Source organism: Alosa pseudoharengus, unplaced genomic scaffold, assembly GCF_046254945.1.
Source record: "Alosa pseudoharengus isolate Yale_2024_CS ecotype anadromous, Long Island Sound unplaced genomic scaffold, YU_APseudo_1.1 YU_APseudo_1.1_scf_18, whole genome shotgun sequence".
NCBI classification, from domain to species: Eukaryota; Metazoa; Chordata; class Actinopteri; order Clupeiformes; family Clupeidae; genus Alosa; species Alosa pseudoharengus.
Genome location: NW_027468650.1, coordinates 15741829 through 15766774, shown reverse-complemented (window position 1 = coordinate 15766774; position 24946 = coordinate 15741829). Strand labels below are relative to the sequence as shown.

At 40.9% G+C, this 24946-nt stretch overlaps 1 protein-coding gene across 1 annotated transcript; it reads right to left on the bottom strand.

Moving 5' to 3' along the window:
* Window positions 1-332: 332 nt before the first annotated feature.
* On the bottom strand, window positions 333-21720 carry LOC143131452 (alpha-2-macroglobulin-like protein 1). The gene is made up of 34 exons (XM_076291107.1): window positions 21638-21720; window positions 21239-21419; window positions 19184-19343; window positions 18468-18520; window positions 18301-18321; window positions 18035-18200; window positions 17145-17229; window positions 16798-16924; window positions 16224-16344; window positions 15971-16080; window positions 15420-15593; window positions 9218-9448; window positions 8915-9127; window positions 8515-8664; window positions 8248-8400; window positions 7569-7656; window positions 7326-7458; window positions 6943-7168; window positions 6559-6685; window positions 6347-6468; window positions 5962-6013; window positions 5679-5762; window positions 5409-5585; window positions 5097-5172; window positions 3684-3840; window positions 3504-3590; window positions 3168-3318; window positions 2885-3075; window positions 2556-2771; window positions 2195-2328; window positions 1908-1998; window positions 692-760; window positions 479-584; window positions 333-395 (listed from the first exon to the last, which is right to left on the bottom strand). Exons 1-34 carry the CDS (start codon window positions 21718-21720, stop codon window positions 355-357), a joined length of 4356 nt encoding a protein of 1451 aa, XP_076147222.1. The 3' UTR covers window positions 333-354.
* Window positions 21721-24946: the final 3226 nt, after the last annotated feature.

Below are 24946 nucleotides of genomic sequence, written 5' to 3'. Positions count from 1 at the left end.
AACACAAAATGTATCAACCCCTTGAATTAAAGCTGAAAGTCTAAAACTTCAAGCACATCTTGACTGCTTCACAGATCCATTCTGGTGGAGTACTGTACTGGCAAAATTACAAAAAATTGTGTCACTGTGCAAAAATGTATGGACTTGTAGGTATGTTCAAAGGGAAAGATTTATTGTCAGCATACAGTAGCTGTGTTCATAATTATAACATTGAAATTCAGACATTGTCAATTATTTTTAATGTTATGTCATTTGTGCTTGGAACTCAACAGTACATAGCCAAGTTCACACACACACACACACACACACACACACACACACACACACACACACTCAATACATCAGGACGCCTTCTTATGCACATGGGGAGTGGTACTCTGCCTCAGCCTGGTCACCTTAATTAGAGAGATTCCATGATCAGTCTGCTGCAAACAACACTGTATCTTCCACATTATACTGGTTTATAAGGCAGACTTACTGGTTTGGTAGTAGTCATAAACCTTGACCACTGCTGGCTTCAAATTGTTCACTGGGAGATCCTGTCGGATTGTCAGTTGGTACGAAATAGGTAAACCCTTTGGAACCTGTTGAAACAAAAGATACTCAGATTGCCATTGACAATGTTTCCCATTTTGAGTAAACATGTAAGGAAAGTCTAATATCTAAATGATGTACAGAACTGTTTTCTTACCTCTGACAAATATGCCAGGATGTGGTCATCTTTCTTATCGACTCTGTCCACAAATTTGCTGCCCTTTAGCTAGAAAGTTAAATGAGCCATGAACACCATTACAGGAGGTTATTTAATGACTCATACAGACTTACTGTACATACAGACAATTCCAGTAACTGAATGGCCGTTATTAGCTGGTAGACAAGACTGTGCTTCACGGGCACGGCTAGTTGGTTGCTAGCATGCTAACATGAAGACTGCTGGCAGATACATTGCACATCACCTCAGACGTATTTTTGAGGTTACAAATAGGGCTGGGACTGTAACCGCATTACCGCGGTCATGTGACGCTTACTGTGGGTCGGAACTCGTCACTGTCACCACCGCAAAAAATAAAAATAGAAATTCCTGTGCAGGCATCATCTTATGACTGAATGGATTCAAGGTTTTCAAAACTTCCATAACACAAAACAACATTACATTTGTGGATAACTCTTTACAGTAAGGGTACATGAATTATCATGAATTCATGCATTAATTAGTTCATGATTTAGGTATTACTTAATTCCTTAATATCTCATGAATCATCAGAAATTTCAGAATTTATATTCTGTCATTTGTGACCTCATACATGAACAACACATAAACTAAAGCATTGAGTATGGTGGGCACATCATTATGATTTATGATTTATTAAGAATGATCATGGTGATTTCTTTTTCTGCCAAAAATGTGGTCATTGCTACTCAAATTCTGATTTAAGCACAACTTGTGCAGTTCTCTAAACACATGCCATTGTTCACACTTTAGTTGAGGGGCCACAAACATGATGAACTCATGAGCAATTAACCTTACATTCATGTAATCATGATGATCATGCTTACCGGTAATAAATCATACATCATAATGATGTACTCACTGTACCTAATGCTTTAGTTGATGTGTTGTTTAAGCATGAGGTCATGAATGAAAGACTATGAACTCATGTCAATTCCCGATAATTCATAAGATATAAAGGAATGAAGTAATGCATAACTCATGAATTAACTCATGTATGAATTCATGATAATTCATGTACCCTTACCATAAAGTGTTACCCATTTGTGTTTACTATTAGGCCTATATGCAAGTGGAAGGAAAAACTGTAAGAGCGGGGAGAGCTGTAAAATGCCAACTGCCAAAAAGAATGTGCCTTGTCGTTAGTCTGACCAGGGGGTTAGGATGGATGACTTACTCTTTCAACAGAGGCAGAGTCAGGTGTGAAACCAGATAACATCTTCACATCTATTATAGCCATGTTGGTGCTCTCCTGTGGTCCATCATACCTGTGCAAGAAAGGATACATATTTGTGTCTCTAAAGCCATCTTTAAAAAGAATAAGTAGTATATGAAAAATACATCAGTGAAATGGAATGCTACTCTGGTTAGAAAATGGTTAACCACTTTTACCGATCACCTTTATTCTACCTTAATTTTGGTTCCTGTACTTGAAGTGAGTAAACTTTACATAAAGATACTTACTGGACTGTGATGTTTAAGCTGAATGCCTGTCCATTGGCTTTGTTGCACTCCCCCTCAGTTAGAGGCTTGGCTTGAGTCTTAATGCTCAAGGTTGAGTGCTCAGTGGGAGTGGGGATGTTGTAGAAAAGAGCCACCTGTTACAGAAGAGAGTTTTTTTTGCGATTACATTTTTATTTTTTTTCAATTTAATGAGCATGGCATGTGGCATAATACATACAAAAAGTCAAAAGGATCTGTTCTAGCATACCACATACTGTAATAACAATGACACTGTTACAGAAGAGAGTTATAGAAATACTACTAACAGAATATCAACCATTACTTATTTAGAAACACAGTCAATAAGATCTTTCACACTGACCCCCACAGAAGCACATGTAGAGCCCTTCACTTCTACACTGTACTTCCCAGGAACTTCCTGCAGCGCTGTCTCCTGGTACAGTAATGTGTTGTGCTGGTTCACATCAAACTGGTGTTTGTCTCCCCCTGCTGACTGCACTGTCACTGTGCTGGAGCCATGAGGGCTGAAGACCTTGGTGGCGTACAGAGCCAGAGCCTGCAGTGCCACCACCGTGTCCTGAGAGAATACAAACTCATCTGTCAGTGTGGGCAAATACTAAAGCTGGAGGAAAGCTCACACACACACTAACACAACAGAAGACGTTTAAAAAGGAAAGGTGTGTGAAGCACCTGCGTGGAAGAGAAGCCTCCATATGGATTTTGCTGCTTTACCAGCCAGCTGACAATCCTGGAAGCATAGCCTAAGTCAGCAGCAGTCAGTGTGGGTTTGGTGAGAACAGCTAATAGCACATAAGAGCTCGTCTCCACCGCCAGAGAATCAGCTCTCTCTGATGAGGACTGAGACCAGTGCAGGAGACTCCCTGAGAAGACACAAGTCACATGAGATAAAGGAAGCAGGTTCAACTGTTGGTTCATGTGTGTCTGTTCAGGCACAGTGTAAAATGTGTCCTACCTCCAGAAGTTGCTTTACTGTCCAAGTGTTTCAGAAGCTCAGCTCGGATGTCCTCTTCTCCAGCGAGACTGAAGGTGTAGGCCAGTAGAGCAGTGGTGTAGGTGTTGGACAGGTCACTGACGGAGGACTTTAGAAACCTCTTGGTTTCTTCCTGAAGTAGTAAAAAGTAGATAATTTTATTCAACAATCTGGTCCAAAGTTAACACCTCTCCGTTATGATTGTCTCAGTATGACTCGAAAGTCATACAGCCCTAAACCAGATATCGAACAGAAGAAGTGTCTGAATGAAAGCCCTGATACATGAGATGGTTTGTTCATGTGTGTAGACTAGCAAACAGATTTACCTACCGTGACAGACATGTTCAGTTCAAGCATTGATGCAGTGATGTATGCAGTTATTGTTACGTTATCACTTACACCCCCCTACAAAAGAAGAACAAAGCCAACTTTAAATTTAGCATCCATCCTAAGACCACATGTTTTTGTTAATTGGTAGAAAGTATTATGTATTCATACCTTCATTCTGTTGTTGAAAAGTTTCCCCTGCATATGGTAAACACCATCTGGTTGCAGTTTTTTTTCAAGCCAAGTCTTTGCATCCGTAATAATTTGTGGATCGATGTAGATAAAGGATGTTGCTTTACCAAAGGATCTCAGCACAAATGCAGTCAGCCTGAAAGAAGAGATCAAGTACCTCTTAGAGATGGAGAAAGTACATTCTCATACCTCATAAAGATGTTTGGTTTGAGATGGAGAGGTACACTTTTATCTCATAAAGATGTTTGATTTGAGATGAAGAAAGGTACATTCTCATACGTCATGACCAGAACCTAAGGGTCTGTGGTCTAAGTGTAGGACCTAAGAACGTGTAGTGTAAGACCAGGACCTAAAGACCCGTGATCTAAATTTAGAACCTGTGGTCTAAGGGTAGTAGGACCTGTGGTCTAAGACCAGGACCTAAGAACCTAGTTGTTCAAAAAGTTTAATCTGGATCAGAATGATCTAGATTTGGAAATCCCATGTTTTACAATCCAGAATCAGGTAATCCATGTTTCTTTTATGCCTGTTTTTTCAAAGAAATTGAGGATTGGATGAACCTGATCCAGATGCAACCTGTTCAGGATTATGAAATCCTGATTACCTGTATTTATAAATGGAACTATATATCACAATCTAGCCTAGTGGCTATGTAAGGAACACCAGTTAGAATAGGTGGCCTGAGGCAGCATTGATTGTGTTACCTAAAGAGACTGAAAACACCACAATAAAACAATACAAACGTCCCCTTCCATTATCAGACCCTTCATCTTATCCACAACAAATAAATAAATACAAACAATCATATTTTATCTCCTACATGTATTACTGTAGCATCTGTTGGGATCAGGGTAATCCTAATTTTTGGATCAAATTTATCCCAATCCAACTCAAAAGTTTTGAACAACACAAAGTGAAGGTTTTATTCGGATCAAAACCAAGATTAGATTACGTGATCCAATCCAATTTCAGGATCCATTTTTCCTTTTGAACAACCCATTTTAAAGATTTGATCAAATCCAATCAGATTTGTTTTGAACAACCGGGCCCTGTAAGACAGGGACCTAGGATCTGTGGTCTAAGACCAGGAGCTGTGGTTTAAGGCCAGGAGCTATAGTCTAAGGCCAAGGTCTGTGGTCTGTGGGGGTCTAAGGCCCAATTCACACCATAGATTCGCAACGAGACAAAACCATTGCAGAGCGGAGTTGCAGGTGTGAATTAGATGTTGCACATCATTGCAAGACGTCGCGAAACAGTCACCATGTCTAGTCGCAGTTGCAAGGTTTTAGAATGTTGCAGCAAGTTGCTGTTTTTTAGAATGTTGCAACTCATCTCATCACGAATCTTTGGTGTGAATAGGCCTTATGACTTTATTAACTGTGATCAACTCACCATGTGTTTCCTTGTCCACTACCAAATGTGCTGTAGGCTCCATCACGGTGCTTGTAGTTCAGCTGCCTCTGGTATCCTGTCGTTTGTAATTGGTTGATAGCAATATAACTGGTTAATATTGGCCTATTCTAGAGAAATTGAGAAGATATGATTGATATAATAACATGAGACAGAAACTAAATGGTACCAACTAAATGATGTCCATTTTGAAGAGAGACGCAGCAAGATGTAATACCCCACAGGGAGCACGCATCCTATTGTATCCTATATGGATATCTGCACTTCGCTATCAAAAGCACAATAATGGCTCACCGTTCTTGAGGAAATTGGTGGCCTTTTCCTTGATGTCTGCAGTGAGCTGGCCAGTGTTCTGTAGGTACTGCAGAATGTAGATATTTGGGGAGAGGATGGCCATATTTTGCTCCCCACAACCATAAGGCATCCGCAGAAGACTGTCGATGTTCTTCAAAGCACGACCCAGGATGTCTCCTAGAAGATAAATTGTACATCAGAAACAGCTGATATCTAACCTTGTCTGAATGAGCACCATTATTGCAATCAGATTGAGATACGAGGATGTACCCAGCACAGACACTGAGGCTTTAGCTGATCCCTTCACTAGCGCTGCTGGGAGTTTCAGCTCCACCTCCTCTGTTAGAGCGCCCCCTGTGGGAACAACATAAAGCTGTAGGTATACGAAACCAGAGGCAACATTAAACATACCAGAAGTTTCATGCAAACAAATGATGACCAGAAGTTTTCATATGTGGTGTGTGGAAGTGAGAAACAGATTGTTGTTTGTAATAGATATAGAAAAATATTTTTTACAAATACATACAAACTGGAAAACAAAAGCCCCACTGACCTTTCGGACACAGCAGCCAGCTAAAACTCTCAGACTTCTCAGTTCCTTCAGCCTGAGGGAACAGCATTGAAAGGACCATAAGAATTTCTGAGAAAACTCTGCTCCTGTTCTGACTGTTCAATTTCCAGTGTTCGAGGAAGATGCTAAACAAGTTCATACTGTAGTCTGTGACATTTGTAAAGGCAAAGTACTAAAAGGGAGCTATAGGCTAACTGGTGTAACCCACTTCCAGTGAATTATGCTAAGCTAGGCTAACGGTCTCAGACTGGGATATTGTATGCACAGAGAAGAGAAGGGTATGCATCCACTTGTCTAACTCTGGGGTAGAGTAAGTTTATTTCCCAAAAGGTTGCGGTGTTCCTTTAAAGAATATTGGCAGGCCTACCTTGACCTTGAGGGAGCGTGTGACGGTGTCTGTGCGGCCTCTCTCTGGGACGGTCACCACCTCATTGCCACACACAGTCTGGGACGGCTCAGCGGCAGCACTCACCGTCACGCTCATCTCTCCTGTCATGCAAGTTTCCCAGGTCACCGTCAACTCAACTGCATCAGTGTCTAATAAAGTCACTTTCCTTCAACTGTTTCAGCGATACTCACCAAGCACAGAGGGCACCAGTGTCCATTTGAAGGTCTTCCTTCCATTTGCACACAGACAGGAGGAGTACTGGCCATCAGAGGAGGGGGTCAGAGTGAAGTCTGATGAAGGGGCTGGAGTCACTGTGACCTACCAGAGAGGGGTTTAACACACACTCAAAGCTACAGAGAGGGGCTGTTGTTTAACACACACACTCAACACACACAGTCAGAGCTACAGGGTAACATTCAATCAGAATACACTTAAGATGCCAGAAGAGTCAGTAATGTAACAAACATAATGTATGACACTTTCCAAGCAATTTCTGTTTTTTTTAAAAACAAGAAATGACTAAAAAATGCTAAACTGAAATCAGCTTATGCTCAGAGTATGATTCGTTGTAATACCATGATGCACTTGGGCAGGTAGTTGAAAACTGTTGCTTTGAGCTCAAAGGTCTCTCCACGGATGATGGAGTACGGCAGGGAGAGCTCCAGGAAGAAGGGCTGGAAAACTGTGAGCTGAACTGGTGGGGCCAGACCAAAGCCCTGGGGGGACAGGCAGAAAGCCTCAGTGTCCCAGGTGGTGATGGTGTCAGGGACAGTGAGAGGGACTCGTGCTTCTCCAGACTCCCTGTGAAGAGAGCACACAGGTCAGAACAAGGCTGTGCAGGAGAGGTCTCAGACTCCAGCAGACCAGACAGAGCTACACTCACTTTCTAGAAGTGTGTAGTCTTTTAATGTCAAGGTCATGGATGGAGATGTGAAAGGTTTGATTCATGGCCACTCACCCGACCTCTGCAAGGTCCCAGATCCACGTCTCTGGGAATACTGTACGAACCGTCTGGAGTGGACTATTTTCAAGCATAGGCATGGCCATGGCCACATCCGGTCGAGAATCATATTCCATATGTCGATACATACCTAAACAAACACATGTCTTATGAACCTGTTTCCATTCAGGCATAGTGCTACAACTCTCCCTCTTTACAGATACATGATCAACTTAAAGAATGACTGAAATTCAGCCTTACCAAAATGCCGTTCGTATCTGTTTCCCTTAAACAATAAACAGTCGGGATTCTTCAAAACCAGGTTAGTTATAGCTTTCAGTCCCAGCCTCTGATGGACACAAATTCAGGTACAGATGTAATAACAATTTTACAGTATAAGTATAAGTATAAGTATATATACTTTTTTGATCCCGTGAGGGAAATTTGGTCTCTGCATTTAACCCAATCGTGAATTAGTGAAACACAAACAGCACACAGTGTACACACAGTGAGGTGAAGCACACACTAATCCCGGCGCAGTGAGCTGCCTGCTACAGTGGCGGCGCTCGGGGAGCAGTGAGGGGTTAGGTGCCTTGCTCAAGGGCACTTCAGCCGCAGCCCACTGGTCGGGGCTCGAACCGGCAACCCTCCGGTTACAAGTCCAGAGTGCTAACCAGTGGGCCACGGCTGCACAACAGATTGGTGTAATACTGATTTTACAAAATGCAGTGCAATACCATCCCACCATCTAGACCAGGCAACACCATTGTTCCTTTATTGTTCACTTGAGGACATAGTTTAATTGTCTTATAAAAATGCTACACAGAGTTGGGTATAGAGGCAGCAGGTTGGTTTTTACAATGCATTTCTAATAAAATACAGGCAATATCACAAAGCCATGGAGAGACAATGCCATAGTGACTGTCCATTATTTGACTACCTTGAAAGCTTCAGTGGGCCCTTTCTGTGAGCCACTCCCAGGGTAGTAGGGGCCTAGCATCACGGATCTCCTCGGCCTCACAGGAAGACACTTCTCGGAATCTTCCACATCGTAACTCACTCTTGACTCCAAGTCAGGCAGTAGACCGAAAATCTGCAGCCACATGGTTAAAGGTCATGTGAAGGCCACGTGAAAGTTTGAGTTTGAGGGATTGCATCAAGTTGCATTGTTTTGTGTCAGGTTTGTTATGATGTTAATGCAATCAACCTTGTCTGTGTTTAGGCCCTTCCCTGGTTCCAGGATAGAAATGCTCTGATCCACAGCACTGATGCCACACAGAGAGCCAGGCGGAGCTGACAGCTGCAGGGAGCTCTCCTCTCCAGGAACTGCTTTAGGGGGGGAGAACTGAACAGACACCTGTAATGCCAAACAAACAAGTCAAGAAAGGTTTGCTGTTTGTAAGAATCAGCAACGTAATTTTACTTTTACAGAGAAAAATCTGAAGCCAGACATTAGTGAAGACCACAGTTATTTTAGACAGATACGCTTTCAGATGGAGAGATGACACAGATAGTAGTTGAATCAGTTTACAGCACAAGTAGAGCAAAGCAAGTAGATAGAAAAATAAAACCTTACAGTTGTAAAACCTGATGTTACGATGAGGTACCTTATTTCTGAAGCACTTCTCTGTTGAGAAGGTTTTGCTATCAGCCAGGACCGTCTCACTGGGTAAGACACAGTATGCCAGGACGTGCACTGAGGGCGCCCTCTCAGCTCTGACGAACAGCTGGAAGGACACCTCACCCTCAGTTACTAGTGAGGAACCTTTCACTGAAGCCTCAGCGAATCCATGATGAACAATCTGTCCTTTGGATACAACCTGCAACAAACAAAGAAACCTAATGACATCTAACCAAAGAGAGAGTTTAGAATGTTTTGATGCCTGGAATGTAATCTGTGATCCACATACCATATAAATGACATCCACTGAGTCAGTGCTGAAAGTCTCCCCAGTGAAGGTGTACTTAATGGTGATGGGGACGTCTTTGCCACACTGAAGAGGATCATCTATTTTGTCGATGCTGAGAGAGCTGGATGTAGGAGTGTGTGGTGATGCCAGCTTCAGTCTGGACACCGTCTTAGAAACTGAATCGTAGTAAGGGGTGCGGAATGGCACATGGTCTTCCATGAAAGTGGTTGCCTTGAGAACAGTGGCATGATTAGTGATAAGCTTGAAATATTGGTATAAACAAGTTATGACCAGTCTCAATGAGGTACCTAACAGCAGCAATGGCAGAGGTTTCAGTGACAACCTAACAGTAACAGTGACAGAGGCTTCAATGACTGTCTCTTGTGTTGTCGTTTATCTATCTTGCATGAATAAAATTACATTGAGAGCTAGCATTGGGTTACCAGAGTGTTAAAGCCCTATCCTGGAAATCCAGAGTTCTTGTGAGAGCACAATTTGAATTGTGTCTGCATGAGACTCTGGCAGTGAGTAATGATGCACATTACTTTTGTCCCTTGCATCGCGAGGAACCATCGGTGTATCTGATATAGGCGGGCCAGAGGCGAGCTAAACAGATGACGACAGCGCTGCAACGTTTAAGATCAGTAAACATTGGTCGTAGTGTTATCAAATTACGGACATTGGCCGGAAAAAAATGAAATGTCCGACAAAATTAAATCTCTCCGGTCAAATTGTCCAATTGAAATTGGCTAATCATCCCGTCCCCTAAAGCAATCTGAATTTGAGAATAAGCCTTAATATGTAAGCTTATATTATACGTCCTCTGGCTATGTTTTTAAATGAACAGGCTCTTGAAAAGTAGGCTATTAAACAACACGCATAGCCTATGCTGCATTTCAAATAGGAAGCGCACGTTTAAAATGTCCATGTTAAACAACGAACAAATGAGTGGGGCGGTTCAAACATGGCCAGGACCAGGCAGACTAGCCTTAAAAGTTTTTCCAGAGGCCAGACGCGATGGATGATGATAAATTGGTAACATCTGAAGCCTGTCCGGTCAACTCCACCACCCCCAGATAAAAAGCAGAAGTGTCGGGCGTAGGGCTATCTGTCTATGGCAAGCGATTTTATCATTTTATCACATATCTGAAATGACGATTATGGATAGGAAGAATTCAGTTGCGGATATCTAAAATGTTCGTTTTGACTAGGCAAAACTGAATTACAGATATCTGCAATACATATCCAGTCTAGCGGGAAATGTTAAAATCGCTTGCCATATTAATTGTCATTTCAGATATCCACAAAGACATTCTTCCTAGGACAAATGACGCCACATTTGCCATTCATTTCTATGGGGTTTATCATTACGGATATCTACAATTCAGTTGCAGATATTCACTATGTGAATTACGGATATCTGCAATTGAATTGTAGATATCTGTAATTCCAGTTAGAGATATCTACAATTTGATTCTGACTAGTCATAACTCCAGTTGAAGATATCTTTAATTCACTTCAATTCAAGATATCTACATGTTCCTTTTCAGATATCTTGAATTAAAGTTTTGACTAGTATGGCAAGCGATTTTATCATTTACCCGCTAAATTTGACTATCTGGAATTAACATTGTAGATATCAACAACGTCTTTCTGACTAGTCGCAATTACATTTTGGATAGTTGGAATTGTCATTCAAGATATCTGTAACGTAATTGTGACTAGTCGAAACGTCAGATAGAGATATCTGTAATTTAGTTTTGACTAGGCAAAACTGAATTACAGATATCTGTCCTCACGTCATTGAAAACAACATTCAACTCGTCACACATCTTAAATGGCAATTGCAGATATCTTTAATTCAGTTTTGACTAGGCAGAATGAAAGGTGAAGATATCTCAAACGTCATTATGACTAGTGCAAATTATTGTGCAAGACGTTGCTTTTTAGTTCCGTAGCAGAGCCCGTCTAGATTTCTAGGCTAGCCCATCTACTTAGACATTGTCAGCTAATTTCCCCTCCCCAACATAATCGAAGAAAAAGTGGGCTTATTTCCTTATTTCTATGAATGGAAGAAGAATAAGCAGGCTGTAATGTCGTAGCCTACATTAATTAGTAGGCCTAGGCTACTAAATTCACCAGCAACAGCTACAGGAAATTCCATTCATAATGGTGTTGGCTGTAATCGAAAAAATCAAAGCAACATTGAATCATCAATTCTTGCTGCCAGCTCCTGTCTTGCATAGGCTGCAGCATTAAAAAGACGATTAAAAACTCCTTCGCCCTCTGGCTGCTCTGACATGGTGCTAATTACAAAGTTAACAGTTAACAGGTGCTATGTGATTTGATGATTTGAACAACAACACGCTCTTCTCCCGCCTAAAGTGGGATGCGGGCCTAATTTGCATAGCAATACAGATATCTCTAACGTCATTTCGCCTAGTCAAAACTCTAATTCAAGATATCTATAATTACATTTTGACTAGGCAGAATGAAAGTTATAGATATCTCCAATTTCAGATATCTCTAATCAAAACTCATTCAAGATATCTATAACTTGATAATAGATATCTACAATCAAATTATGACTATCCCTAACTCCAGTTTGAGATATCTACAACGTCATTTTGACTAGTCAAAATTCCATTTACAGATATCTACAATGTCATTTCGCCTAGTCAAAACTTAATTCAAGATATCTGAAAAGGAACATGTAGATATCTTGAATTGAAGTGAATTAAAGATATCTTCAACTGGAGTTATGACTAGTCAGAATCAAATTGTAGATATCTCTAACTGGAATTGCAGATATCTACAATTAAATTGCAGATATCCGTAATTCACATAGTGGATATCTGCAACTGAATTGTAGATATCCGTAATGATAAACCCCATAGAAATGAATGGCAAATGTGGCGTCATTTGTCCTAGGAAGAATGTCTTTGTGGATATCTGAAATGACGATTATGGATAGGAAGAATTCAGTTGCGGATATCTAAAATGTTCGTTTTGACTAGGCAAAACTGAATTACAGATATCTGCAATACATATCCAGTCTAGCGGGAAAATGTTAAAATCGCTTGCCATAGACTAGGCGAAATGACATTGTAGATATCTGTAAATGGAATTTTGACTAGTCAAAATGACGTTGTAGATATCTCAAACTGGAGTTAGGGATAGTCATAATTTGATTGTAGATATCTATTATCAAGTTATAGATATCTTGAATGAGTTTTGATTAAAGATATCTGAAATTGGAGATATCTATAACTTTCATTCTGCCTAGTCAAAATGTAATTATAGATATCTTGAATTAGAGTTTTGACTAGGCGAAATGACGTTAGAGATATCTGTATTGCTATGCAAATTAGGCCCGCATCCCACTTTAGGCGGGAGAAGAGCGTGTTGTTGTTCAAATCATCAAATCACATAGCACCTGTTAACTGTTAACTTTGTAATTAGCACCATGTCAGAGCAGCCAGAGGGCGAAGGAGTTTTTAATCGTCTTTTTAATGCTGCAGCCTATGCAAGACAGGAGCTGGCAGCAAGAATTGATGATTCAATGTTGCTTTGATTTTTTCGATTACAGCCAACACCATTATGAATGGAATTTCCTGTAGCTGGTGCTGGTGAATTTAGTAGCCTAGGCCTAGGCCTACTAATTAATGTAGGCTACGACATTACAGCATGCTTATTCTTCTTCCATTCATAGAAATAAGGAAATAAGCCCACTTTTTCTTCGATTATGTTGGGGAGGGGAAATTAGCTGACAATGTCTAAGTAGATGGGCTAGCCTAGAAATCTAGACGGGCTCTGCTACGGAACTAAAGAGCAACGTCTTGCACAATAATTTGCACTAGTCATAATGACGTTTGAGATATCTTCACCTTTCATTCTGCCTAGTCAAAACTGAATTAAAGATATCTGCAATTGCCATTTAAGATGTGTGACGAGTTGAATGTTGTTTTCAATGACGTGAGGACAGATATCTGTAATTCAGTTTTGCCTAGTCAAAACTAAATTACAGATATCTCTATCTGACGTTTCGACTAGTCACAATTACGTTACAGATCTTGAATGACAATTCCAACTATCCAAAATGTAATTGCGACTAGTCAGAAAGACGTTGTTGATATCTACAATGTTAATTCCAGATAGTCAAATTTAGCGGGTAAATGATAAAATCGCTTGCCATACAATTATGGATAGGAAGAATTCAATTGCGGATATCTAAAATGTTCGTTTTGACTAGGCAAAACTGAATTACAGATATCTGCAATACATATCCAGTCTAGCGGGAAAATGTTAAAATCGCTTGCCATAATCTGTCGGAATCAGTGACGTTGGAAGTGGAGTTGCGGGGGTGCGGCCGCTCCAAGACACTGTCATTCTCCGTGTACACTGGACATGCAACTGTGTTCTTTACCCAAAGCATACAGTAGGCCTATGCTTTCTCTGTCTATAATCTGCAGGGTTAGGGCCTCCTCAACGAGGAGATTGCTGGTCCGCTGATAATTTCCGGCACAATTAAACTGTATCATTGAACCGTGGGCCGAAAGAAAAATAAACTAAACATTTCCCAGAATAAGCAACATTTCTTAATTTATTGTTATCAAATAAAGAGGCATAGCTTAGGGGGTAGTGGTGTGACCGCTAATTCTTGTGTATGCGCATCTGTGCAAGTTAAACAGTCACCACTGGAGATAACGTAGCAGCAACAAACAACGTAGCCTTTTTAAAACAACGAACGAAGCGGACTCTTGCTGTCCATGAAAACATAGATACTGGCTAGATCTTGTTAGGTATGTTTAAGTTAGGCTAATGAATACGTTGCATTCTATACAGCCTGATTATGCCATTCTATAAGCTACATAGCCTGTCTCCAGTTTTCCTCAATTTGACTAATTAAGAAGCGATAATAGATATTTGACCGGCATATCATCAAAATGTCCGGAAAAAGAAACCTCTGCTGGTCACTTTTTTTCTAGCGGAAACCCTGGGCCAGACCCTTAAACTTTCTAGATTACCAGGGTATGGATTTTCCAGGCTACTAAAGCCCTGTTTACCATGTCTCTTTCATTGAGATGTTGAGATGTTGAGGAGCACATGTGGTGCAGACTGCAGAGGCTTACACATTCATTACATCCCAAGATGTAGCCTATAGACCCTTTCAACAATAAAAACAAAAACAATACTTGAACGTTCTATTTGGGCCCCAATCTAAGGGTCTATTGAAAGAGAACAATAAAGGATGCATCTTGTGAATAAGGTTTTGGTGGTCTACTTGTACTGGAGAGGTTTATTGATTGTGTGAGTTCTGCAGTTGTGGTACCAGTAAATGTTTGACATGGGTGGTTTGGACTTGTGAACCATGGACTGATCAATACTGATTGTTCAGCAAGTATTGTGAGCATTGGTTTTTGTTTAGCTGTTCAACAAGAGGTTTTTGGACCTTAGGAATGAGATCCGTCAGGCGGATTCTGTCCTTGGCACTTTACAGAGTGGTAGCAGACTGGGACGTGTGTTTGGAAGAAAGCACAGACGGCACAATAAGCTCACAGACATTAGATGATTTGATACAGCATGCCATATGACACATATATTTTTTGGTTACAAAAACTGAATTTTTAGATTTAATTTTTCTCGCTTTTACAAGATATAAGGACACAAATCCTGAACTTATTTGTTTCAAATGGAAATACTGGCATATGAGTTAGCTCCGTCATCTTGGATACATTTTTGTATAAAGTTTGAAGCAACATACGCCACGCTGCCTTTAATTCGATTGTTGCATTATTCAGCATTTGCATAAAATAGACGTCTTGTCTATTTTGGCCCCTGGCAGCATAATGGTCACTTGTCTTTTGTTGCTGTAAAACGCCCACTCCTATTGAAAATGAATGGTAGCCAGTTGCTTTGTCACTGTTTCTTGTAGCTGATATGACCATAGGGTGATATAACATGCTACATGCTACAAAATAGTGGTGTGATGGCCAAATTGGATACAGTATGTCTTCTTCCAAACAGCCATCACCTGTACTGTATAAAAACCTTATCACCCTCAACATAGCCCACTCAAGTTAAGTTTGCGTGTAGTGTTAGGTTTACTCATAGTAAACTTGGTGACTTGAATGGGTTATGTTGACTCTGCTGATCTCTTTATGCTGAACGTATGTGTTAGTGTAAATGGGCGCTAACTTACGATGAGCTCAAAGTCTCCGGGGAAAGGAGCCGTGTTGAAAGAGAAGTTGGCCAGTCCATCAGAGTCTGTGGTCAGGTTCTGGAGCAGGCTGGACTCATAGCTGGGGGCTTGGCGCATCTTCAGGTGGATAGTCTTATGGGCGATTCCTGTTCCATTGTAATGTGTTGCTCTGACCTTTTCAAAGAGTATAAGCACACAGTGTAATAGAGAATGGACCAGAACTTCACCTTTAGTTTTCATTTTGTGGCCCAAGCGTGTGTTTACAGTTAGATGTAATGTGTGGAGGTTCTCTAGTTGTTCTAGATCTGGGGTTTAATTTGGTTGTGAGTTCAATCCTAGGGGCCACAACCATTGTGCCCCTGAGCACAAGACTTAATTCTGAGTTGCTCCAAGGGGAATATCCCTGTGGTTAATTCACTGTACTCTCTGGATAAGAGAATCAGGTACATTACAAATAATGTAAATGGTTGAGCTTGTATTTAAACTGTGATGTGATTGGTGGTTCTTGTGAACTTATATCATGATGTGATGTGATTGGTGGCTGGACTCACCTTGCCCTTCATAACTGCTTTCTCCTCAATAAGAGTGGGTAGTTCTTCAAATGTGACTTTCCCAATGGAGAAGTCTACCGTTATAGAATTCTCTGTTGACCTACTGATGCCTAAAGAATACAGGAAAACGTCACACCCTGCAGTTATCTAACATCTAAGATCTGGGACTCACCTGGTAAAATAAAGGATAAATAAAAAAACTAAACTATCAGATGAGCACAGAGATGTCTCTAGTCCAGCAATAGTGACTCACCTGTCCCTTCCTCAGCCACGGTGACGTTGAAAGTAAGGGTGTCCCTCAGTTTCGTTGCAGAGGGAGCTTGAGTGAGTTCAGACACACGAACAATGAAAGAGGCACAGCCAGAGGCCTTCATCTGCAGAGATCAGACACACACACACGCACACACACCTCTGAAATGACCGTCACACACTCAAGCTCTCAGGGGTGTGTTAGTTTTTTTTTTTCCTGATGTAGAGTGAGTGAGCGATGACCGGAGGCTGTTTTAATAATGTGTTAAACATTTTTTGTGCAGTCTATTCTTTTGTTACTGTATTGTTCTACACCTAATTATGCAGGACCTTTGGGTATTCTGCCCACATGTGCCCACATGTCTCTGATGTGGGCACAAACGTTAAAAGTCCTTATTTTGGGTCTCTTTTCACAGTTAATTTAAAGAGTAGATGCAGACTGATTTGTCTTTTACTATCAATTACGTGTGGCTACTCATTCTTTTATGATATCATCCTACTGTAACTGGCATCTTTGGGTGTGCATTTCATCATTCATTTTGTTTCTCTCTCTCCTCAGGTGTGATGACCATCCTTACCTCAGCTGAGTGTGTGAGACAGATGCCTTCTACAAGCTCGTCACGGTCATTATACATGTAGTCCATACTAGCGTTTCGACACAGTGACATGGAGGCCATCCCTGGGACAGGCTGGCCAAAGGTGTACCTGAGAACAACAGCAGTGTACGCTATATCAGGCCACAGACACAGCATAGACACATTAAAACACCTGAACATGTTAGTCGATGCTATCCGTGATAAAACTTCTGGTTAACCCTAGAGGGGAAATTTGTCAGTGGACGTTATTCTATATTGATCATCAACAGAATAATTCCATTACAGTGTTGTGTCATGATGAACAAAAAGTGACACATTAACTAACTTACTTTGCACACACTTCCAATGTCATTTCTTCTGCCCCAACGCTTACTTGTTCTGGGACTTTAGTTGTTACGTCAAACTTGGGTAAAACTGACCACAGTAAAGAGACCAGACGGACTCGCAATTAGACATGGTGAACATCACAAACCACAAATCATACATTACTGAACATCACACACCAAAAATCACAGACATTACAGAACATCACACACCAAAAATCACAGACATTACTGAACATCACACACCAAAAACCACAGACATTACTGAACATCATCCAGCACCACAATGTACACAAAAGGCCAGAATCTGACATTTATGTATTTCACATAACAAATGTCACTATGTTCATAACCCCATGCCATTCACATCCAAACAAAACTCAAATTAATTATATATAATTAATCAAAATTATTAACAAAGTACTTCCATAGTTAAAGCTGCAGTTGGCAAGGTTTTTTTATCATATTCACTAAAAACCGACACTACGCTCCGACAGAACAACATAAATCAGCCGGTTTTAGAAAAAACCCGTACTTCTACCTCCACCTAGAGCCTGTTATTTGTTTTGCAAAATTCCACAGCTCCCGGTTCTTCTGGTCCAATGAGAGCAGGGCTGTGTGAGATCTGACTGTCAATCACAGTCTGGTGCAGTCTGGTGCGCACTGACGAGTAGGAACTCGATGAGGGGATGCTCGGTGGTAGTGGGGGAGGGTCATGAGAGTTGTAAACTTTAACATTTTTGGATAAGTCCCCTCAATCTGTCAGACTTGCCTACTGCAGCTTTAAGCAACAGGCTCATTTGTTATATTTGTGTTACCTAAGTTACATTTACATACATATATGCATACATACATACTAGCAGAGGTAGATGCTGTAAACCTCTGGCCAAACATACCATATTTTTGCACCTGGAACCTGTGGGACTGTAGGCGGTTGTGTGTACGTGTTGACAGCGTGTAGTGACCCTGGGCTGCCTCAGGGTTTAGGGCGTGAGACAGCTGCACTATCTTACGCTCCGACATCACATTCAGCCACTGGCCAATGGTGTTGCCATGGCTGTCCTGTTCAATGTCAGAAATATGTTTACTGCCAGGACCACTAATGACCATTATTTATTATGATGTATTTCCTTGAAAAACTATGATCCGACTGTTGACTTACTGTCAGTGACATGGTATGGTACTGTAAAAGAGAGACAGTAAGTTAATCTACAAGTTCACTTTCGAGTGGGACCAAAAAAGAAAAACTCTCTGTGTGCAGAACTCCTTTAGAAATGACCTTAAATGACCCCATGATTCAACAGGTTTTCAAAATCTTGAAATACTCACCTCCTGATCTAGCGGTATGAATTTAGTGTCCATGGTGACCACTCTGAAATGCACTGTGGGAAAGTTAAATGGGAAAATGTCTGAATCTAGAAAATGTTTAGGTCATGTTATAAAGATTTTTACAACCAGTTGCACGGGAAAATGTTACTAACATGTTGTATCGTGTTTGTTGTGGACATAAGATACAACTTACTTACTTACTTACAACAAGTCTTGCTGATCCTAGCACTTACCAGCTGCCTTGAACTGACACGTAACTGTTAAAAACAGCACTCATTGATGCGCTTATTCTTACTGTACTCTACCGTTTTTTTAAATTGTCCTAAAATTGTTGAGAATTGCTTTAAAACTTAAACTGTTTACCATGTTGTTAGTCGCTTTGGCTAAAAATGCGTCAGCCAAATGTAATGTAATGTAATGTAATGTAATGTAAGATCATGCCCTACATAACATAGTTCTAAGTATACAGTATTTGTTGTGCTTTTTGTGGACAGGACCGTGAAGAGTGACAGGAAGTTAGTGGGAGAAAGATGTGGTGGGATCGCCAAATAACTGCAGGTCGGATTCAAACTTGGGTCACCGTAGGCACTTGGACAAATACATGATATGGGCACAGTACCCTGTTGTGCCACAGTGTCCCACTTGAATAGAGAAGTTTTAGATAAATTCTTGAGCTCTATCGCTATATTGTGAGGCATTGTGCTGTGTGGACATACCTGTTTGGCCTGGGGTGTATATGGGTTTATCTGTCTGGATGAAGGTTACGGGAGCAGGTTTTGGCCTAAACTTCACCCAACTTTCTGAGGTCCAGTAAGATGTTTGACCTTTGACATCTACTGTGATTTTCTGTACAGATCCTTCATTCACCAAAGGGGCCTGTAAAGTGTACACCAGGGCGAGAGTCAGAAATAGAGGCAATCACGCATCTGTAGTACATATTACGTACACAAAGGGGAATTGATTAAGGTTTTTCAATTTCAATTTCAATTTAATTTCACTTATACAGTAGAGACAAAACATTACGCATGTCTCATGGCGCTTTACAGAGTGTTAAACAATCAGAGAAGGCCCATGAGCATAACAGTTAGGTGTAGAGAATAGAACATGGTGTTTAAAGTCACCTGAGGTGTATGTTACAAAGAGGTGGGATGGTTACATAATGTATGATAATGCATGATGAGTATTAAGTGTCAGTATGATAATGCATGAATCCTGAAGTGTCAGAAAGTTCAAATAGTCCAGTGTAGGAAATGAATTGTCCAGGGGTATTAGGAGTTGTCATAGGGCAAGTAGTGAGTCGCTAGGCTGTGCGAGCCAGGAATCCGGGCAGGGGGACAGCAATAGGCGATGATAGGGCAGTGAATTGAATTTCTGTTTTTTCTTAGTTGCTTTGGTGCAAATCTTTCTATTTCATTCTTGGCTGTCAGGTCACATGTGTTTACATGCTAGACAGACTGTGACAACTAGTTATGGCAGCTATGTTCAACACTTTTACATGTAATGATTCAAGTAATGTAGGACTATTCAGCATGAAACCAGAATAATGCATTTTGACCAACATGACAGTAGCAATCGGAAATGTGAAAAACAGCAGACATTTTTACACAATCAAGTGCAGAAATGTACTAAAACATTTGCTGTTTGTACAAATAAATTAAAATAGTGTTTATGATGTACACAAGTGAGAAGATTATATGGAGTATGAACAAGCAGTCTTACTTACTTACTTACTTACTTACAGTCTTACTTAGTCAACAAGAATTTCAATTCTGATCTGAGAAATGCACCAAACTGACTGAGAAAAACTGTAATTAATTACTTAATTAGTGCTGGTGGGTGGAAGAGAGTTTTCTCCACACTGTAGAGCAGTGTTTTTCAACCACTGTGCCGGGGCACACTAGTGTGCCGCAGAAAATTACCCAAATGTCACTCACTGGTCCAGAAAAGCAACTGTTGCATCAAAGAATTTATAACCACATGCTCTCATTGATTGTATGATTGCACTATTTGTGGTATGCAGGCATTGTACAACGGGGGCCCCATATCCAGTATTCACAGAATCATCACATATCCAGTTCATAACAACAATAAAATTAGATATAGTCACCTACAAATGAAACAGAGGGAGCTTGTTTTATTGAGCAGGTCTTGCATAGAAGCCATAATAAGGCCATATCTGTGTATTATTTGAAATTTTAGGCTATGGTATGTTTTCTTCACACAGGATGTTAGTGTGCCGTGGGACATTTTAAGTGTCAAAAGTGTGCTGTGGCACAAAAAAGGTTGAAAAACACTGCTGTAGAGAGGTGCTTGTCTGCTGTAAATGGATCCCAGGCTTGGAGTTAACCCCCACCCCTTGCCCCCTCTCTGGTCCACAAGCCCAGACAAACTCTTTGGAAGGAGTCTAGTGAGGTAGCTACACAAACCCTTTGGAAGCAGTAATTAAGGAGTCTAATAAGAAGACACTATCTACACAAACCCTTTGGAAGCAGTCATTAAGGGGTCTAGGGGTCTTATAAGGCAACATCTACACAAACCCTTTGGATGGAGTCTAGTGAGGCAGTATCTACACAAACCCTACGGAAGGAGTCTAGTGAGGTAGCTACACAAACCCTTTGGAAAAGTCATTAAGGAGTCTAATAAGTCAGCATCTACACAAACCCTTTGGAAGAGTCTAGTGAGGTGTGTACTGTCCCTAATTCTGGGTGTAACTGCAAGCTTTTAAATTGTTTGAACATCAGTCCTCCGTCAGTCAAGATCATCATACTGACCCGGAACTGGAAGCAGCGGTGAAAGTCCTTGTCTGATGTTTCCTGGTGCAGCATCTTCGTTTTATCTCCATTGGTCAGATATATGGACATGAGCAGAGTCTCGTTTGGACTCACGAGGCTGGCACAGAGTTTGGCTTCGGACTTTGACCATATCTGGGCAGGAAAGGTCACCAGGAAAGACCTAAGGAGAACATACAATTGATGGAGTGTACAGTAACTCTTTCCCATTGCATTATTAAACCTCAGTGGTTTAAAACTCAATTAGCATATATTAGCAGTTAGCATTATTACTTGCGTATAGTGCAACGCTGAAGATCTTCATTCGTGTCAAATGCAATGAAATGCCTGAAATGCAGAAATATTAAGGGGAGTGAGCTGTGTGGAGAGGGCTGTACTCACGGCTCTGGTGTTGCTGTGGAGGAGCAGAGAGTGTAGAGGCAGCTCAGCAGCCCTCCAGCAATCAGGATCCTGGTGAGGGCCATTCTACTGAGCCTGTCTGCAGGGGAGAGTCTCACACAGCAGTGCTGTTCCTCTGCACTGAACACACTTTTATGTCAACGGCCTGATGATATCAACACCCCCTTTCACAAACACACACGGCCCAATGATTAACCTGCCGTTACACCACTGGCATATTTTTTGGTGAGTCATCATCCCAATATGACCTATAGTCTTTTACTAGAAAAGTTCATCAATAAATACAGTTGTGCTCATAAGTTTACATAACCTGTGCATACACATGCTAAAGCATTTGGAAATTAATCTCAATTCCTTAATTAACAAAATGTGGAAAAATCCAACCTTTAAGGACACCAATTTTCTTTGTGAACTAATAGTGTATCATAAATACAGGGGGTTAATTGTATATCAGGGGTTCTGATGTAGAATGACTACACAAAATATGGAATAATTACACTTTGTTGGTTCAATGGGGGTGTATAAGATGGACTTACATCTGCACAACTTATATTGGATAAAACATGAATATTCTATTTATACTGTATGGATTCTTGTGGATATTTTATGCTGCATCTACTTATTGCTAAGGGTATTCACTGCAGCTATAAGTATGGAAGCACCAAAGGCGGAGGAAGGGGAGGAGACCAATTTTGATTAAATTTAATTGTGACATAGTAACATTAATTTGACAATGTAAAGCACTATACAGATTGTACATGAATTCCCGTGTACAATCTGTATGGGTATGGATTCCCAAGAGTCCAAGCTTTTGATTGGTGTTTAATATTACTATGCTACATAGCAATGTGGTGCATACAATACCCTCCAGAATTATTGGCCCCTCTGCTAAAGTTGACTAATAAAAAATAATCTGTTGTAAAATATAATTTATTTCAATCTCACAATGAAAACAATGAGGAAATATCCAATCTCGAAGGGAAGCAAATTTATTTTGAGAAAAAGAAAAATCTCATAAATAAATAAATATTTTTTAACAAAAACATGTCTCTTTATTCTCTTAAAATTATTGGCACCCCTGCTTGTAATATCTTCTTAAGCCTCCCTTTGCCAATAAAACAGCTTGTAATATTCTCCTATGACACCCCATAAAGTTGGAGAATACAAAGCAAGGGAAAAGATTTTTCTATTCTATTCATTTATTTCTTTATGAGATTTTCCTTTATCTCAGAATAAATGTGCTTCCCTTCAAGGGTGGATTTATTTCTCATTGTTTTCATTGTGAGAGTACAATAAATTGCTAAAAGATTATTTTAGTCGACTTTACCAAAGGTGCCAATAATTCTGGAGGGTACTGTACAATTGATTTAGAATGTTGAGCGGGGGGGTCGGGGGTAGGTGTACTGTGGAAGGCACACTGTCCCATAACAGGTTTAAACCAACAGTCTCTTGTCCAATATACAGTAGTATTTCCAAATGAGCGACAGAAGAAGACAGAAACAGAGCGTCCAACAAAAGCTCTGCTGAAAAGTTGTTTTTGGCCGTATTTACTCTGGGCCTCTGAGAGTGCCCTTTTCACCGTTTACAGAAACAAACAGAGAGAGGAATGCTTTGGTGATATGTGGAGCAGGCAGGAGCGTAAGGGAGAGGGCGCTCAGGAACAGACCCTCTGGTGGCTGGAGGCTACTTTATGTCGTGCATATGTCTGGTGCCACACACACAGAGACATGTTAATCTCACACACCAGTACTGATTAGACTCAACCAAACCCACAGGAGACATGGAGCTCAATTTCTTTTACCTAAACAAAGGCCTCTGTCACTTTCTCCATGACAGATACTTTGTCCATTTGAACCTCTTATGATGCAATACCTCTTAGTAACCTACCTATTTGACAGCAGTCATCACATTTCTCCTCAGCTCCCCCCTATTGCTTGTGCAGCAAGTTTATATTGTATTTCTTGATGTTAATCTCATTGAGGCCTCAGTTATTGCTCATTCCCACCCAGACATTCTGCTGCTTAAGTGGGCTTTACCCAACCAGATTGAGCTCGCTGATTAGTTTATCTGTCCTGTAACCCAGAGGCCTCTCATGCACTTTAGAATGTTGTCTCAGAATGTTGAACCTCTCAGAGATTGAATTTAGGAAGAATGTTGTGTCTTGCTGAAGGTGTCAATAATGTAACTGAATGAGAATGCTGTGCCCAGCTGATGTGTACAACAGCAAAGCAATTATTCGATTTACAACCTCTACAAAGAGTGGGACGCACCAGCAACCAGGTTCTACATAAACTGACTTTCAGTTTAAGCCACTCACACTCGTGCCATGACTCCAGAATGAAAAGTCTAGCATGTCAAAATTATGTACTGGTAGGCTTCTGGCAAACAGAAAACAATCTCGTCAGAGACGCATCTCATACTGAATAAACCCCAGGCATTAAATAACAGCGCTCCTCAGACGAACGACGTCTAGCTCTACCACCGGTACGCTCAGGCCAATCCAAACTTTTCTCATCTGTTGTTTCTCGTTGGTGGAACACACTGCCAGTTCCTACAAGGGCAGGGACATCCCTCTCCACCACTTACAACAAGTCTTGCTGATCCTAGCACTCACCAGCCATTTTGAACTAACACGTAACAAAACAGCACTCACTGATGCACTTATTCTTACTGTACTCCGTTTTTTAAATTGTCCTAAAATTGTTGAGAATTGCTTTAAAACTTGTTTACCATGTTGTTAGTCGCTTTGGCTAAAAATGCGTCAGCCAAATGTAATGTAATGTAACACTGGTAACCCCCCTCCCCCCCCCCCCCCCCCCACACACACACACACACAGTGCACATGTATATTAAGAATGAGATATCATTCTTTTTACAAATTGAGGGTTTTCAGAACGTGACCTTCTGGGCGGTAACCCAGATGAGCGACCATATTGGAGGCACTCAGTGTAAACAACTGAGTACAATGAAGTATTGTATGCTTTGGATACTTTAAGTGAATGTAGCCATGTCTAAACAACAGAAAAGCTTATCAAAACACATCCAAGAAGCAAAGGCATATAGGGGAAAGACTTGGACCACAACAAAAGGCACGATATTTTCAGAAATTACAGTTTATTTGCCTTGCAGATCCCTACGAGTTGGCTCCTGATGAAAGAATCGACGGGTTGTCATGGATCCAAGAAGAGGGAGCCAACTCGTAGGGTTAGAGGACACAGAGTTGGGGTTTACACTCAACCTGGCTGTTAGCTGCTGTAGGTCAAGCAGGGGCAGCTTTGAAGCTTGAAAAGA

Bases quoted from the DNA above. Each gene is read 5' to 3' on its own strand.
- LOC143131452 (XM_076291107.1), bottom strand. From the start codon at position 21,720: ATGGCCCTCACCAGGATCCTGATTGCTGGAGGGCTGCTGAGCTGCCTC. The intron at 9,449-15,419 runs GTAAGTTAGCGC...ACTGTTCTCAAG, and splicing joins CCGGAGACTTTGAGCTCATC to GCAACCACTTTCATGGAAGA. The intron at 7,459-7,568 runs GTAAGGCTGAAT...GTGTTTGTTTAG, and splicing joins CAGATACGAACGGCATTTTG to GTATGTATCGACATATGGAA.